The sequence below is a fragment of the Neovison vison genome, chromosome 4 (assembly GCF_020171115.1).
Source record: "Neovison vison isolate M4711 chromosome 4, ASM_NN_V1, whole genome shotgun sequence".
NCBI lineage: Eukaryota > Metazoa > Chordata > Mammalia > Carnivora > Mustelidae > Neogale > Neogale vison.
Window position 1 is genome coordinate 45969209 of NC_058094.1, and position 18235 is coordinate 45987443.

The 18235-nt window shown below is 40.0% G+C and overlaps 1 protein-coding gene across 3 annotated transcripts in view; it reads right to left on the bottom strand.

The window, feature by feature from the left end:
• Window positions 1–17766, bottom strand: part of DECR1 (2,4-dienoyl-CoA reductase 1) — a 43807-nt gene extending 26041 nt beyond the window's left edge. The window contains exons 1-2 of one of the 3 annotated variants that reach the window (XM_044245348.1): window positions 17680–17725; window positions 1345–1388 (exon numbers count right to left, since the gene is read on the bottom strand). In XM_044245348.1, the coding sequence (XP_044101283.1) occupies window positions 1345–1347 (3 nt within the window). In that variant the 5' untranslated portion in view covers window positions 1348–1388; window positions 17680–17725. Of the gene's footprint in view, window positions 1–1344; window positions 1389–15703; window positions 15735–17679 lie in introns of those variants that run through there. The other 2 variants (XM_044245347.1, XM_044245349.1) reach the window with 2 other exon arrangements.
• Window positions 17767–18235: the final 469 nt, after the last annotated feature.

Here is an 18235-nt window from a genome sequence, read left to right on the forward strand (position 1 = left end):
CTCACACTGGTCAGAATGCCTAAAATTAACAACTCCAGAAACAACAGATGTTGGCGAGGATGCGGAGAAAGGGTAACCCTCTTCCACTGTTGGTAGGAATGCAAACAGATTCCGCCACTCTGCAAAACAGTATGGAGGTTAAAAATAGAGCTACCATAAGGCCCAGCAATTGCACTACTATGTATTTATCCAAAAAATAAAAAAATTGTGATTCAAAAGGGACACATGTACCCCCAATGTTTATAGCAACAATGTTCACAATAGCCAAAATATGGAAAGAACCCAGATGTCCATCAACAGATGAATGGATGAAGAAGAAGTAGTATATATACACAATGGAATATTATTCGGCCATCAAAAAGAATGAATTCTTACCATTTGCAATGACATGGATGGAAGTAGAGAATATTATGCTAAGTGAAATAAGTCAGTCAGAGAAAGACAAATGCCATATGATTTCACTCATATGTGTAACTTAAGAAACAAAATAGATGAACACAGGGGAAGGGAAGGAAAAATAAGATTAAAATTAAAAGCGAGGCAAACCATAAGAGACACTGAAATCTAGGAAACAGAGGGTTGCTGGAGGGGAGGTGGGTGGAGGGAAGGAATAACTGGGTGATGGGCATTAAAAAGGGCACGCGATGTAATGAGCACTGGGTATTATATGCAACTGATAAATCACTAAATTCTACCACTGAAACTAATAAAAAAATAAAAAATGATCCTAGTTGAAAGATGCATTCTAATAAAAGTTGCAAAAAAAAAAGGGAAACAACGTAAAGCACATTCATCTTTTAACGAGAATAATTTGCATAAAAATCACATTCCATTTTTGAATCATTGAAAAAAATTATTCAAATTTCCTCATAAGGCTTATTAAATCAAATGTCTTTTCCTATGTTGTCTTCCTGAGAGTAAATTTAGAATAGATAACTATTTGTTATATTTGAAATAGGGGGAAAATAATATCTTACACTAAAAATATTTGTAGGGCGCCTGGGTAGCTCAGTGGGTTAAGCCGCTGCCTTCGGCTCAGGTCATGATCTCAGGGTCCTGGGATCGAGTCCCGCATCGGGCTCTCTGCTCAGCAGGGAGCCTGCTTCCCTCTCTCTCTCTCTCTGCCTGCCTCTCTGTCTACTTGTGATCTCTGTCTGTCAAATAAACAAATAAAATCTTTAAAAAAAAAAAATATTTGTATTGCCCTATCTTATAAGTCTTACAATTCACATTCTCACATTACTTGTGAAAAACACTGCCACTCTCTCACATCTAATTCTAAAAACAGACTTTTAAGTGTTGAACATAACAAACAATAAAGAGTTAATTTCATCAAATGCTTACCATGTGTCAGGCTTCAATTATCAAACCAGTTCATCTTCACCACTCTATGAAATAGATACCATTTTTACCCAACTGCACAGGAAGGACCCAGAGAAGTTAATTATATTGCCCAAGTCACAGAACAAAGATTCCAATGTGGTCTGATACTCCAGAGCCCTCCCTCATCATCACCTTGTGTATTTCCTCACTACTCACCGAACTTCTACAGACCTTAATGATCACCCCAAAGACGCACATGATATTCCCCAGGTCATGGCTGGAAATTAAAACTCCAGAATCTTATCATTTCCTGATAGAATATTCCTATATGCTAAGTGGGTTTCCATCAGTTGGTCTAGGATATCTAGAAATGTATACTAAAGAAATAACTGGCAATGTAGTCAATGATTTAAGAGAAGGCTGTTTATCAACAGGAAGTACACAAGAAAATGCGTATGATATGATGTTAAGTGAATAAAAAGGTACACAATATGTTCTGAACTATAAATAAAAATATATGCTTAGAAAAAAGACTACAGGGGCACCTGGGTGGCTCAGTGGGTTGAGCCGCTATCTTTGGCTCAGGTCATGATCTCAGGGTCCTGGAATTGAGTCCTGCATCAGGCTCTCTGCTCAGCAGGGAGCCTGCTTCCCTCTCTCTCTCTCTCTGTCTGCCTCTCTGCCTGCATGTGATCTCTCTCTGTAAAATAAAAGAAATAAAATCTTAAAAAAAAAAAAAGACTACAAAATAACAACAGTAAGTAGTAGATTCAATATTTACCATGTTCCAAGGTCTACTAAAGACTTTTAATGCATTACCTTGCAACAATCCTGTAAGGTGAATTCTATCATTATCCCCAAATTATAGGAAAAAAAAGCTGAAACATAGAAAGGTCAAGTAACTAATTTTTGAAGACAAATAACCAGTTGAAAGGGGCCGACTCAAATCTAAGATGTGTCTGAGTTCAGGGTCCATCCATTACATTCCTTACACAGTTATTATCTCTAGGTGATGAGATTATGGATGATTATTTTTGCTTTTTGTTTGGTTGGTGTTTCATATTTTCAAGATCTTTTCAGAAGTATGATTTGCTTTTATACTCAGGAAAAACCACTGTTGAAAGACAAAAATTTGAAAACATGTATAAAGTAATTGGTGAAGATAAATCTGTAAATCTGATTATGTTCCATGCTTGCTGGTTGTTGTATTTCCTTTAACTTCATGTTGACAAAGCATTTTCCTTTTGTATCCCTTTGCCAGAGCATAATAATCCAAGTGACCTACAATAATAATCTTTCTCTACATAAATGGCAGTTTTACTTAAAGTTGCCGCCGCCTCCAGGACTACTACATTAAAATGATGAATCAGGAAATTTGCATAAGTAGGCTGGTGAGTTAGTCATTTCCCATTAATAATGAAAAAAATGTATTCTAATTTTTCAAAGGCTCTAAAATGAATTTTTATTTATTTAGTGTTGATTTGTATAAGGAATACAATGTGGTACTTCATGAAAGATAAATTAAGTAACTAAATAAAATATTTGTGTATATACAAACATTTTTTTATTTATCTTAAAACATTTTCCAACCTCCCAAATAATAAATCACTTTGATAATAATTCCTACTAAGTGTCTATAAGGTATCAGGTTACTACATTGCACAGGCTTATCTGTTGTATTTTATTTGACCTAATCAATACTGATTTTTCCCACTAAATCAGAAGTAAAGAAATTGATCTGCTATTTTAAATCATATTACCTTCTGATAATTCATAGCATATATGCTATTGAATATTAAATTCAAACCATCCGTTTGCCTAAAAGCAGGTTTTTCATTTCAATATTAAGACCCATAGCAATGGGGCGCCTGGGTGGCTCAGTGCGTTAAAGCCTCTGCCTTCCGCTCAGGTCTTGGTTCCGGGGGCCTGGGATCGAGCCTCGCATCGGGGGCTCTCTGCTCAGCGGGGAGCCTGCTTCCCCCTCTCTCTCTGCCTGCCTCTCTGCCTTCTTGTGATCTCCATCTATCAAATAAATAAATAAAATCTTAAAAAAAAAAAAAAAAAGACCCATAGCGATGACCAGACCTCACAGAATCATGTTATATTCAGTCTCCTATTTCTAAAAAGGAGGATCCTGAATAACCTGAGATAGCATTTTGGCCATTTCTTTTTGAGTAATAAAAAGTGAATACAAAATAGACTGTAAAGTTTTCAAATCTTGCTTTGTGTTTTTTCTAGAAATAAGTTGTCTTCTGAAAATAGATATAACACCTTTCATACCAAGATTGATTTCTTAGGACATTTTTTTAATTTTTTTTATGTAAATTCAAGTTAGTTAACATGTAGTATATTATTAGTTTCAGGGGTAGAACTTAGTGACTCATCAGTCACATGTAACACCCCTTGTTCATTACATAAGATAGTGCCCTCCTTAATGCCCGTCACCCAGTTACCCTATTCCCTACAACCCCCTCCTCTACAGCAACTCTGTTTGTTCCCTATAGCTGAGTCTCTTATGGTTTGCCTCTCTCTCTGTTTTTATCTTATTTTTCCTTCCCCTCCCCTATGTTCATCTGTTTTGTTTCTTAAATTCCATATATGAGGGAAATCATACAGTATTTGTCTTTCTCTGGACAGCTTTAAAATCTAAAATTCTTAAAACTCTCTAACATCTTCAATTTTGGCAAACAAATTTACTTATTAAAAGTTCTAAAATTTTCCCTCTCCCAAAAAAATCAGCTATCATCTGCCTTCCCCTCCATATGACTCTCCCACATCATATAAACAATATTTTCTTCCTTCATGTGGTCCTAAATGATAGCATCTAAACTAATGAAAAGTGATCATACTTCTAATCCCTCAGAATGGCAATTCTTTTAAGAGTCTTGACTGTCCCCTTCTAGAGAATGAAAACTATATACCATTGAGATTTCATCTTAAATTACCCAAGTATTTTGGCTGGTCTCAAATGCTAGAATAAATAGCTACAACAAAGGCAGATTGGTGACTCATACCACATGTTTTGTTAGGCCTGCCCAATGTTTGAAAATTTTTGAGCCAATATTTGGATACCGAGAGAATTCAGATAAAAATCAGAAGCTCTACCAACACTTAGGTCCAGCTTCTAATAAGGCTGAGTTAATGTCTCCTTGAGACAAGGCCTGAGCTCTGTCCAGTCCCTACACACAAAGGCAGTCCCTACACACAAAGGTAAAGTGAATTCTTTTCACTGGGCAACCACTGTCATTTCTAGGACCATCCAGAACTTGAGGCATTTGAGTTCATGACCCTTTATCTAAATGAAGCCCAAGAACCCAATACATATTAGAAAGCAGAAATGATTTTTTTCCTTTTTCAATACCAATATAAAAACAATTGTTTAATGTTCTAGGTATACTATAAAGAAAATTGGGTTTCAAATCTGTAAAAATCATTATTAACAGACCCTGACACAGAATTCATGGAGCTAAGGAATGTAGTATTTAAATAACTCCTAGAGATCTTACCATCATTGTCACCATTACTAATTGACTGGGCCTCCACATTAAAATCCCATACCTCGAAAACACTGATGTCCCTGGAGTGCCTGGGTGACTAAGTCAGTTAAGCATCTGCCTTCAGCTCGGGTCATGATCTCTGGATCCTGGGATCAAGGTCGACCTCGGATTCCCTGCTCAGCAGGGAGTCTATTTCTCCCTCTCCCTCTGTCCCTCCTCCCCACTCCGGTTCTCCCTTTCTCTCTCTCAAATAAATAAATAAATAAAATATTTAAAACAAACAAACAAAAAACAACAACAACAAAAAAAAAAAAAAAACACTGACGTCCTCCAGAGTCAAAAATGCAAAAATTACACTCTTTAGCATAACACTCAAGCTGGACAACATGACCTCAACCTACCTTCCTGGCCCTATTTCTAACCATTTCTACCACTTAGAGGTATACTCTATGCTCACCAACCCCTTAACATTCCTGAAACCTGCCAATAACTTTCTCCTTCTGGCCTTGCTCCTGATTTCTTGTCTTCCTGAACTACCCACTTTTTTTGTCAACCTAGCAGAACCAGCCTTCAAAACCAAGCCAAAGTGTCAAAAATTGTTGACACTTTTGAACATGTGCCTTTGTTACAAATGGGCCAAACAAATCCCTCCCTCCAACAGGATCTCCGTTTTTGGCACCAGACTGTGAGCACCCAGGAAGACAAAACAGTCGCCATTCATTACTGTAATTAGGTTTCTAACACCAGTTAAAACATTCAGTAAATGCTTGTTTCATTGATGGTAACCCTGACTGGCCAGGCTCCAATGCCATCAAAAGTGCATGAGTGCAGACAAGTAGTCTTAATAGAGCTATGGATACAAACCCAGCTCTCTGTCACTTGTTTCATCAAGTTGAAATAGTCATTTCCCATGATTCTAAATAATGCCATCTCAAAAAGTAGTTTAACCCCCAAAATTAGTTTAACCCAAAAAAAACCTATTGATACATTAATATTAACAAGTTATTTGCAAATAGAAAAACTGGGCAAAGGCTTTAAAAGATAGTCCACATGCAAAAAATACAACCATTGTTACAACCAAGTGAATGTAATTAAACAAAGAAGGTATCATTTGTCTCTCACAAGATTGGTAAGGTTCAAAATCTCATAATACATAATACAAAAAAATTGCTTATTCAAGTCACTCCTAAAATCTGCTGATATGAGTTGGGGCAACTTCTTTGGAGGCCAATTTGGTAAAATTTATCAAAATATTATCTAAACTATACACACCCTTTGACCCAGCAATTCTACATTTAGGAATTAATCCGAAAGATATACTCATTCGTTTGGGTATGGAGGGAGAAGCTATGTTCAAAGATATGCACTAAGATGAAAATGAAATTAACAATTCTCTTCACAATCACATCAACAGGAATAAAATGCTTACTAATAAATTTAGTAAAAGTATAAGATTTATAAATTTAAAACTATAAAACACCATAAGAGATTAAAGAGGCCCTAAATAAATAAAAAGACATCCTGTGTTCACGAATTGGAAAACTTAATTTTGCTAAAATGACAATACCCCCCAAACTGATCTACAGATTCAATGTAATTCCTATCAAAACCCCAGTTGGGTTTTTGCAGAAGTTGATGAGCGTATCTCAAAGTTCACTTTTAGAGACTCAGAAATGCAAGGGATACAGAATAGTCAAACATATCGTATATGAAAGATTGTTTGTAATCAAAAAGACGAGAAAACAATCTATCAGCATTTCAATAGGTACCCCACCAGTTAGGGCACATCCATACAACAAGATACTGTGTATCTAGCAATATTCTATTAATTCTATTAATATTCTATTCTATTCTAATAACAATATGTGGCTATTCAATCACTCAACAAATATCTGTTGAATACCAAGAATACAAGGCAATACATGTTAAAGGAAAAATCCACAGTAGGGAAATATGTATAAAATACTCCCATCTGTGTGGTGTTTTTTAATGAAAATATCTTCATACATATGTTGATATATGAACAAAAATTATTGGAATGATCTACAAGAAACTATTCAGAGCACTAATCCCTTAGGAGAGGAACTTTCTATACAGTCACTGCATATCATTTTGTACTGTTGAGTGTTAGATATGCTCATAAATTAATTTTACTAAAAATAGTTAACATAGGGGCACCTGCATGTCTCAGTCAGTTGTGTGTCTGACTCTTGTTTTCAGTTCAGGTCATGATCTTGGGGTTGTGGGATAAAGAGCCCAGCATAAGACTCCCCACTCGGGGGGAGTCTGCTTCCCCTTTGCCTCTCCCTTTGCTCCCCAACCCCGGCTTGTGCACTCTCTCTAAAATAAGTAAATAAATCTTTTTTTAAAATAGTTAACACAAAATCAAATCATATTTGCAAGCACATGATCTAAAAAGGGTATAAAGGAAAAGTTACAGCAAGAATACTAGCATATGATCAGTGTTCTGAGGATGTTACTTAAAGTCTAAGTACTATTTATTCCACACATAAGTGTGAGCTATACTTAAAAGGAAAATGAAACATGATCATATCTATTTATTTTGGGGGGGGGTTCTAAGTACCTATTGGTTTAGGTTAACACAAATATTTTTTTAAGAGCAAATTTATCCTGACTCAAATTCACAGAATAAGAGCTTTGCAGATTGGGCCTTGACTGTCATATAAAAATGTCAGCTTGGTAAAGACCTGACAATCTTGTTTTTCAAAGGTTATCTTTGGGAAATGTGTATTTTTGCACTCCCAATGCAACTCAATAGTCCATGCACACAATAAGTCTCTAGTAAATTACTTCCTGATGTATTTTTTTCCAGTTGCCTAGACCACTGCCACTTCAGCATAGTGGAGGTGTCTCTTAGCCAGAAGCATCTCGAAGTTACAAGAGAGAGCTGGGCAAGATGCTCGACTTAATGCTCCAGCACAGAAACAGTGCTGCAGAATGAAGAACTGTCCCACCCACGAATACCAACAGAAATACTACAAACTGTAAAAAAAAACTTAAGAGCCCAAATTCTGCCACAGACCCTGTTGCACTCAAGCTGTGTGCCTGCGTGGATTGCTTGAGTATCTCACCGTCGCCTTCACTTAAAGCAGGGCACTGAACAGAGGCCACTGATATTCTGAGCTTCTGCGGAACACGGATCCCGTTGCCACAGCAACTTGAAGGTAAGGCTGAGCAAACATAAAAGAAAGTGAGCTGGACCCCAAGCTGCAGTGGCTAGGCTGAATTATGCAGTTGTTGCCAGGAGCAACACAGAAATTACATTTTTAAGTCATGATACACCTTATAGCAATGAACATGAGTCTGAAAAAGTAGTTGCTCTGAGCTTCATGGTATATACTTCCTGTTTTTATTACAGTTCTTACTTGTCTGCAGTTAGATGTGGACCAAACGATGCTTCCCCCATGGAGATGGGGAGATGAAATCAAGGAGACAAATTAGCAGGCAGTTTGAAATCTTGAAGTGGGGTCTTCACTCCTGCTTACCTCTCATTTGAGTAACCTCATTGATGCCCATCACACTAGTCATAACTAATATGACTATCTTTTTTGAACCAAAAAATAGAACCCCTGTTCTTGGAAAGGTTTTGTTTTGATTTGGGAATCTGCATATATATGAAAAAATATTAGAGATAAACACAGTATGATTTGGTATGGAGTTAACTCATTTATCTATTTTTAACAAGTTTTTTAAGGAGCATCTCCTATGCTGTAGGCACTGTTCTAGGAAATGGCCATCTAGCACTGAGCAAAACAGATACAATCTTCTACCTTGAGAGATTATTTTTAGAGGGAGAGGGATAAATAAATAATACATATACTTACATAGTATATTAAAAGCTAATACTCTCTGTGGGGAAAGGTGTTTAGAGGCCTGCTCTATACTGTTCTGCCTATGTTGAGAAGCAATGTAGGAGGCAAGGTTGGAAGCAGGGATGATGCTTCTGTAGCTGGCCAGGCAAGAAGTGATGATGGCTTAGACCTGGAGGCCATCATCAGAAGGGGCAGGAAGTTAGCAAATGAAATTATTTGCTCGTAGGAAGGGCCCAGAAAATAAGGGTGTAATAAATTATCACTGTACTTAATATCATCTGGTCCAATTATTTCTTGCCTCAAAGCTCAACCTCAGCATATGTTGGTCTATTTCACTAAAGGCAGATAAGAGGCCCCCTACTTTCCTAAAAAGATCAAACCCATTCAGCTGAGAGAGCCTTCTTCATCTCCCTCCCCTTTGCCTCAGAATTCTATTACTCTTCGCATTGCCTTTGTGTTTTAGAAAGTAAGATCTAACTCTGAGCTAGAAGGAAATGGAGATCAGTCAGACAGAAGGTGTTGGTCTAGGGGAGAAGTAACGAGGGCAGCAGAAATAAAGACAACACTTTCCACACATATTTAACATGTAGTCTAGCCTGAATTCAGAAGCCAACCAGCTGGAAGTGGTGAGCAAGAAAGGGAGAGCTGAAGATGAGCAAGTTCTCTAGCTTATATGGCTACTTGTTGGAAGCTGCTATAAATGATAGGATTGACATGGGAAGACCCAAGTTGGAGGATTGAAGACAATGAGTTCCGTATTGGAAACGCCATACCTGCAACACCTGTGGGACATTCGGGTGAACATACCTAACCTGTGGTTGGAAATACAGTTTTGGAGCCCAGAAAATAATTCATGGCTAAATGTAAATGGCAACATTATTCAAGAATTTTGAAAGCCTGCAGTTCTACCATGGATGCAATGCAGTGTGGGAGTTTCCCCATACTGGAAAGACCAAAGAAGAATTGTCCCCTTACTTAACTTACTTATATTTACCCAGGCATTTCTGATTCCAAAGTGAATCATCACCGCAGGAAGAGAACAGCACAGGATAGCTGAGACAGTTAATCATTTTCTACCTGGAATTTTCTTTAAAAACCAAGGGTTGCCAAACCTTGATGGAATGCCTTCTATTATGGGCTGTAGGCAAACCTAACTTTAGAAATTCCCTCCTCGGGCACATACCTCAATATCATCAAAGCCATCTATGAAAAACCCACCGCAAATATCATTCTCAATGGAGAAAAACTGAAAGCTTTTCCGCTAAGGTCAGGAACACGGCAAGGATGTCCATTATCACCACTGCTATTCAACATAGTACTAGAAGTCCTAGCCTCAGCAATCAGACAACAAAAGGAAATTAAAGGCATCCAAATCGGCAAAGAAGAAGTCAAACAATCACTCTTCGCAGATGATATGATACTATATGTGGAAAACCCAAAAGACTCCACTCCAAAACTGCTAGAACTTGTACAGGAATTCAGTAAAGTGTCAGGATATAAAATCAATGCACAGAAATCAGTTGCATTTCTCTACACCAACAACAAGACAGAAGAAAGAGAAATTAAGGAGTCAATTCCATTTACAATTGCACCCCAGACCATAAGATACCTAGGAATAAACCTAAACAAAGAGTCTAAGAATCTATACTCAGAAAATTATAAAGTACTCATGAAAGAAATTGAGGAAGACACAAAGAAATGGAAAAATGTTCCATGCTCCTGGATTGGAAGAATAAATATTGTGAAAATGTCTATGCTACCTAAAGCAATCTACACATTTAATGCAATTCCTATCAAAGTACCATCCATCTTTTTCAAAGAAATGGAACAAATAATCCTAAAATTTATATGGAACCAGAAAAGACCTCGAATAGCCACAGGAATATTGAAAAAGAAAGCCAAAGTTGGTGGCATCACAATTCCGGACTTCAAGCTCTATTACAAAGCTGTCATCATCAAGACAGCATGGTATTGGCACAAAAACAGACACATAGATCAATGGAACAGAATAGAGAGCCCAGAAATAGACCCTCAACTCTATGGTCAACTAATCTTCGACAAAGCAGGAAAGAATGTCCAATGGAAAAAAGACAGCCTCTTCAATAAATGGTGCTGGGAAAATTGGACAGCCACATGCAGAAAAATGAAATTGGACCATTTCCTTACACCACACACAAAAATAGACTCAAAATGGATGAAGGACCTCAATGCGAGAAAGGAATCCATCAAAATCCTTGAGGAGAACACAGGCAGCAACCTCTTCGACCTCAGCCGCAGCAACATCTTCCTAGGAACATCGCCAAAGGCAAGGGAAGCAAGGGCAAAAATGAACTATTGGGATTTCATCAAGATCAAAAGCTTCTGCACAGCAAAGGAAACAGTTAACAAAATCAAAAGACAACTGACAGAATGGGAGAAGATATTTGCAAATGACATATCAGATAAAGGACTAGTGTCCAAAATCTATAAAGAACTTAGCAAACTCAACACCCAAAGAACAAATAATCCAATCAAGAAATGGGCAGAGGACATGAACAGACATTTCTGCAAAGAAGACATCCAGATGGCCAACAGACACATGAAAAAGTGCTCCATATCACTCGGCATCAGGGAAATACAAATCAAAACCACAATGAGATATCACCTCACACCAGTCAGAATGGCTAAAATCAACAGGTCAGGAAATGACAGATGCTGGCGAGGATGTGGAGAAAGGGGAACCCTCCTACACTGTTGGTGGGAATGCAAACTGGTGCAACCACTCTGGAAAACAACATGGAGGTTCCTCAAAATGTTGAAAATAGAACTGCCCTATGACCCAGCAATTGCACTACTGGGTATTTACCCTAAAGATACAAACGTAGTGATCCAAAGGGGCACGTGCACCCGAATGTTTATAGCAGCAATGTCCACAATAGCCAAACTATGGAAAGAACCTAGATGTCCATCAACAGATGAATGGATCAAGAAGATGTGGTATATATACACAATGGAATACTATGCAGCCATCAAAAGAAATGAAATCTTGCCATTTGCGACAACATGGATGGAACTAGAGCGTATCATGCTCAGCGAAATAAGTCAAGCGGAGAAAGACAACTATCATATGATCTCCCTGATATGAGGAAGTGGTGATGCAACATGGGGGCTTAAGTGGGTAGGAGAAGAATAAATGAGACAAGATGGAATTGGGAGGGAGACAAACCATAAATGACTCTTAATCTCACAAAACAAACTGAGGGTTGCTGTGGGGAGGGGGGTTGGGAGAAGGCGGTGGGGTTATGGACATTGGGGAGGGTATGTGTTTGGTGAGTGCTATGAAGTGTGTAAACCTGGTGATTCACAGACCTGTATCCCTGGGGATAAAAAATATATATTTATAAAAAATAAAAAAAATTAAATAAATAAATAAATAAAATATTCAAAAATCAATGTAATCCACCATGTTAGCAGGCTAAAGAAGAAAATCACGTGATCAAAATCAACTGATACAGAAAAGGCATTTAACAAAATTTAACAAAATTCAACTCCTATTTATTATTTAAAACTCTTAAAGAACTAGAAATAGCGGTAAACTTATATACTATATAACTCCAACTGCATAACATTTTCAAGGTAACTATGCTATGGAGATGGGAAACAAATTAGTGATTGTCAGTGTTTAAGGGTTGTGGGGGTAGGATGAGTAGGAATAAAGGGGGTAGCAGGAGAGAGATCTTTGTAGTGATAGAACAGTTCCTTATCCTGACTGGAGCAGTAATTACACAAATCTACACATGTGATAAAATGGCACAGAGATATGCTCACAAATGGTATCAATGTCAATTTCCTGAATTTGATATTATGTAAAATATAATTGTTGGAGGAAACTGAGTAAACCTCTCTGTACCATTTTTGCAACTTCCTGTAAATCTCTATCTCACAATAAAGTTTTTTTAAGAAAAAGTAAAAAAAAAAAAAAAAAAGAAAAAGAAATTCCCTCCTCTTTCAATGTGTTTTTATAATGATTTTTGTGGATATTTATGTATTTTTTTGATATTCTAGAATTAGCTTTATAGTTTTGGGAGGAAGTTTGTTTTGAAATTTCTTCACATGCTTATTTGAGCTCTGACACCACCATTGATCCATGGGATTCCTTCCAGTGACTCCCTTCAAGGCCTCTTTCTCTTCACCTGAGAGATCCAACCCATCTCTAGTCCCACGTATTTAACCTCCCAGTCAGTATCTTTCCTCTCCATCCACTGCTTGACTTCCAAGGTCTTCCAAGGTCACCCACAAATACAGAGGTCCTACTTTATGTCATCTCTTGTCTCTGGCCTCCAGTGTCTCCTCTCTCCAACTTCTCTGTGATGCTGCCCTCCAGAATACTGCAAACCTGCTCATGGTACTTTTCACCCTAAGGCTGATCTATGGCTCCCTGGCAGCTGCATAAATTCCAGATTCCTTTGCTTCACACAGCATGGCAATTCCTTGTGACTTGGCTCTTATCCATCTCTCCAGCCTCTTTTCCCTCTGCTTTACTCCCTTGAAATCTGCACTCAAGAAAACAAAATACTCAGGGTTCTCCAAACATAAATTGTTTCCTACCTCCTTATCCTACCAATTCCATCCCCGTATCACTCAACATTCATCATTCCAAAGATAGTTCTAAGAGTTCTTCATCCTTTCCTAACACTCCCAGACAGAATTAACGTTCTCATCTCCATTCCTGTGACCAGTTCCCCTGGTAAGTGCCCTCTCTTAATGGCACAGTCCTTAGCTCAAGGGCCAAAGACAGAAATCTGGGCTTCGTCTCATACCACACATCCAAACCACAAAGTCCAGTTTGTTCTACCCTAAATAGCTCTAATGCTGCCCTTAGTACAGACTCCTTATCATTTTTGTTTGGACTTCTAGTCTCCCTATGTCAAGTCTTACCTGATTACAACTGCTCACAACTGTGATAGTATTATAGAACCTCAATATGACCCAATCTTCCTTCCTCACCCCACCACCAACCAATCACCAAGGCCTCTCAATTTTCCTCTTAAGTATCCCTTGACTTTGAGTTTCTTTGCATCCACAGCCATTCCCTATGGGAGGCCACCACAGAGAGAGGATTACCTAGATTTGACTACATGTCTCTATTTTTACCTTCACTTCCATGCTGTCAGGCCAAAGCTCTCACTCTTTAATGTGGTCCACTGGCTGCTCAGTGGCTTCTGCTCATTAGTCTCCCCACCTGTCTCCCTATTCTCTACCTATACACTTAATTTTTTTTTTTTAAAGATTTTATTTATTTATTTGACAGACAGAGATCACAAGTAGGCAGAGAGACAGGCAGAGAGAGAGAGAGGAGGAAGCAGGCTCCCTGCTGAGCAGAGAGCCCGATGCGGGACTCGATCCCAGGACCCTGAGATCATGACCTGAGCCGAAGGCAGCGGCTTAACCCACTGAGCCACCCAGGCGCCCTACCTATACACTTTAGCCTGGCTTTTCACACAGACCACTCTGCCACGCAGAACCTTCTTATTCATATTCCTCCCCTTGGATAACTCCCAATTCATCCTTCAGGTCTCAGTCTAGATGTGTACCCCAAAATATATTCCATAAAACTGTACACCCCTCCCTTTGGGATTGGGAAATGGCTTCTTCCCCAATCCTGATGTGTCCTTCACATCAGGGGAGCTCAGTTAATGTAACTCTAGGCTTCTTCCCACACCCTTAGTTTCCTGGTCTCCGGAGATAGTTTATCTGACTGGTAGACTTTGACAGAACAGTTGGGCCTGAGTAGTTCTTAAGCCTTCCTCCTGAGATTGAGCTGCCTTCAGAGAACAATTCTACCGTCCTTGAGGCAACAAGTTTGCCTAATTCAGGAAGTCCAGTTAGCAGGGCCAGCTGGCTCTCACGTGGAATGGTAGTAAGTGATACTTTGGCCTCTGTCTTTACTCTTGTTTTTCAAACTGGAGAAGAGAGATGCTTTATTTCTGGACCTCTTCTGAGATCGAGAACACTCATCATAATACTTACCACATAAGACCATGTCATTCGATTATAAACTTCCAGAGAGAAGAAATCAGCTCTTTCTCTTCCTTGTATCTCTAGTACACTGCCTAGCATGCATGGCCTTCCATTTTTCCCTGACAATATTCAGTGTCAGAAGACAATGAAAACAATGTTAACTCAGTTCTAAGGGGAAAATAAACATAATACATCCAAGCAAATTTATGTCTATGCAGCCATCCTTTTTACCAGTACAGACACCTGGAATGATATTCACCAAATTTAAAGCCTGGTTATTTCTGTGTGGCCAGTTTAGGGTCTTGTGCTACTTTTTTAAACTATATTACCTGAATTCATATTAGTTAGGTATCATTTTTATAAAAATCCTAAAGTGGGGCACCTGGGTGGCTCAGTGGATTAAAGCCTCTGCCTTCAGCTCAGGTCCTGATCCCAGGGTCCTGGGATCGAGCCCCGCATCAGGCTCTCTGCTCAGCGGGGAGCCTGCTTCCTCCTCTCTCTCTGCCTGCCTCTCTGCCTACTTGTGATCTCTGTCTGTCAAATAAATGAATAAAATCTTTAAAAAAAAAAATCCTAAAGTATTACTCTTGATAAAAACAAAAGGAAAAGAAGTATGGCAGTGTGCATCGCAGACATTAATCCATAAGGGACGCCTGGGTGGCTCAGTTGGTTAAGCGGCTGCCTTCGGCTCGGGTCATGATCCCAGCGTCCTGGGATCGAGTCCCACATCGGGCTCCTTGCTCGGCGGGGAGCCTGCTTCTCCCTCTGTCTCTGCCTGCCATTCGTCTGCCTGTGCTCGCTCTCTCTCCCTCTCTCTCTGACAAATAAATAAAATCTTTAAAAAATAATAATAATAATAATAATTAATCCATAAAAGGAAGAATGGTAAAGTAAAAAAAAAAAAGAAGTTCACAAAGTAAACTTAAGATGAACTCTGGTATTTCATATTCTATTCTATTTTTCTTAAATTCATTTTGCTCCACAGAATTGATTTCCATGTCCATTCATGATTATCTATAGCTTGAAAAATATACATGAGGCTTGAGGTACCTTGGTGACTCAGTCATTAAGTGTCTGACTTCCACTCAGGTCATGATCCCAGGGTCCTGGGATCTAGCCCCACATGGGCCTCTCTGCTCAGCGGGGAGCCCTGCTTCTCCTGGTCCCTCTGCTGTTCCCCCTGCTTGTGCACACTCCCGTGCATGCGCAATCTGTCTCTCTCTCTCTGTCAAATTTTGAAAATCCTAAAAAAAAGAAAAGAAAAAAATTATATATATGACTTAATGATAGTACAGATACCTTTTCAACCAAGTATCGCCAAAGAATGCCCAACATTTAATAGGCACTTATTTAGCATTTCCTGATAAGCAACTGAATGCCTGCACATTTTCCTGAGAGCAACTTGAGAGCAGAGGTCATTTTTTTTCATCTTTGCAACCCCAAGGCTGGGCACACAGCCAGTTCTGCAAACTGTTTTATAATGAACTTTGTGGTGATCAAAATAAATGTCTGTTGCACTGAGTTGAGGCCTACTAGGTAAACAGCACAATTTTTTTTTTTAAGATTTTATTTATTTATTTGACGGAGAGAGATCACAAGCAGGCAAAAAGGCGAGAAGAGAGACAGGAGGAAGCAGGCTCCCCGCTGTGCAGAGAGCCCCATGTGGGACTCAATCCCAGGACCCTGAGATCATGACCTGAGCCAAAGGCAGAGGCTTATTAGCCCACTGAGCCACTCAGGCACCCATAAGCAGCACAATTTTAATCTAACACTTCATAAGTACATAAGTCATAAGTACGACTGTTGAACAAATGAAGCATTTCTTTCGGTAACAAAAATTTGGAGATTCAATTGTAATAACTAGTATTTGCCAACAAAAACATGATGTTTCTTGGAACAACCTCTCACTTCACAGATGTGAAGACACTTCTCAGAGTTCAAACCCAAGGCTGCCTATGCCAGGAAAACAAAACACACCACAAGAGGTCTCTGTTGGCTCTGAACCCTTATCCTCAAAACTTCTTTTTTTCTTAAGCAAAACAATTTCAAAATTGTCAGATTACAATTAATTTTTAAATGACTTCATTTTCTCCCTCTCATACTATATTGTCTGATAGTGTCAAAAGAGTTGGGATATGCTCTGTGTGACCTTATTACTACAGTCCTAATGATTTGTTGGGGGGCTGGGAACAACCTTTGAAGACTCTTCTACCTCACAGAGCTGTTGTAGAGAGAGCAAGTTCCAGAAAAGGCCAGAAAACACAGGCTTCTTTCGCAATGACCAAAATCTTTAAAGGAAAACCGTATCCAAAAAATCTTAGTGTTGAACAAAAACCATTTTTAAAAGAAAGTTCTCTTACTTGAGAGACTTATCATATTATTTCCTCATGTTCACATTTGGAACTACGGTCTCCGTTTCTCAAAAAAGATCATGGCTGCCCATTTTCTACTGGACTAAAAAAACGTGCTTGGGAGAAGGCACTGTCTGCTTTTTTCTACATCTGCCTTCTTTTTCTTATCCTCTCCAGCTGTCTTCACCTGCATTTTTTATTTTAACTCTGGGTCAGGCGGACATACATAAGTTGACAAAACAAAAAGTTGTCTCTCCCAAAGCATGCGGGAAACAGAGGTTGCCCCCAGCCCAAGACACACCTCTCCCAGCTTTAGCTCTAGGAAGGGGAGTCTAGGTAGCCGGGTTTCGGGTTTTTTTCTTCTTATAAAAGTTTTTAAGTGAATATGTTTGTATTAGTTTTGAAGCTTCCAGGGACATACATGCAAACTCTGAGAACCGCACCTTCTCTGACAGCAGAATGTGATTTTGCTCCTTCTTAACCCTAACCCCCGACTCCCACCGCCCCCCGCCCACCGCGCGTCCCCGCGCCCCGGAATCCCCTGTCCTCGCTCCCCGCACCCCGGGGTCCGGACCTTCGCTGTGCGCGCCCCCGGCAGCCTGTCCCGGAGACCCGCACGGGCAGGGCGCTCGCTGGAGCCGAGCCGGACCCTCAGTCCCTCCAGCGTCGCCTTACCCGCCGAGGACCGTGGTACCCAACAAGGAACACCCGACCTAGCAGCGCCATTTTGGACCTTCAGGACTCAGTCCCGATACCCGCGGGGGTCAGGGGGCGGGGCCGGGGTAGGGAGCAGGGGCGGGCGGGGGACAGAACCGGAGCTGGGCGGGGAGCCAGGGCCGGGGCGGGGATTGAGGGCGGGGGCGGGGCCGGCGCGGGGGCGGAGGCGGAGGAGATGGGGCCGGGGCGGGGGCCTGAGGCGGGAGCCAGGAGAGGGGAGCCGGGGTTGCTCTCCGCGCTGCGACGCCCCGCGCCCCCTACCCCTAGTCCAATTTGTAGTTGGTGTGGTGTTGGATCTTACATCATCAGAGTAATAACATCTTGGATTTAAATCTCAGCCTCCCTTGTCCGGGGGCGAAGGAACAAAAGCAGGAACTTCCGGGCGGTTTTAATTTTCCGCAGGACATGCCTCCCCCTATCTTCGAGAGGCAGAAGCGGTTTGACCTGGGGTCCCCGCCTTTGCTTTTCTCGCGAAGGGAGTGAGTAACACACGTTAAAAGCCAAGGGGTACTTT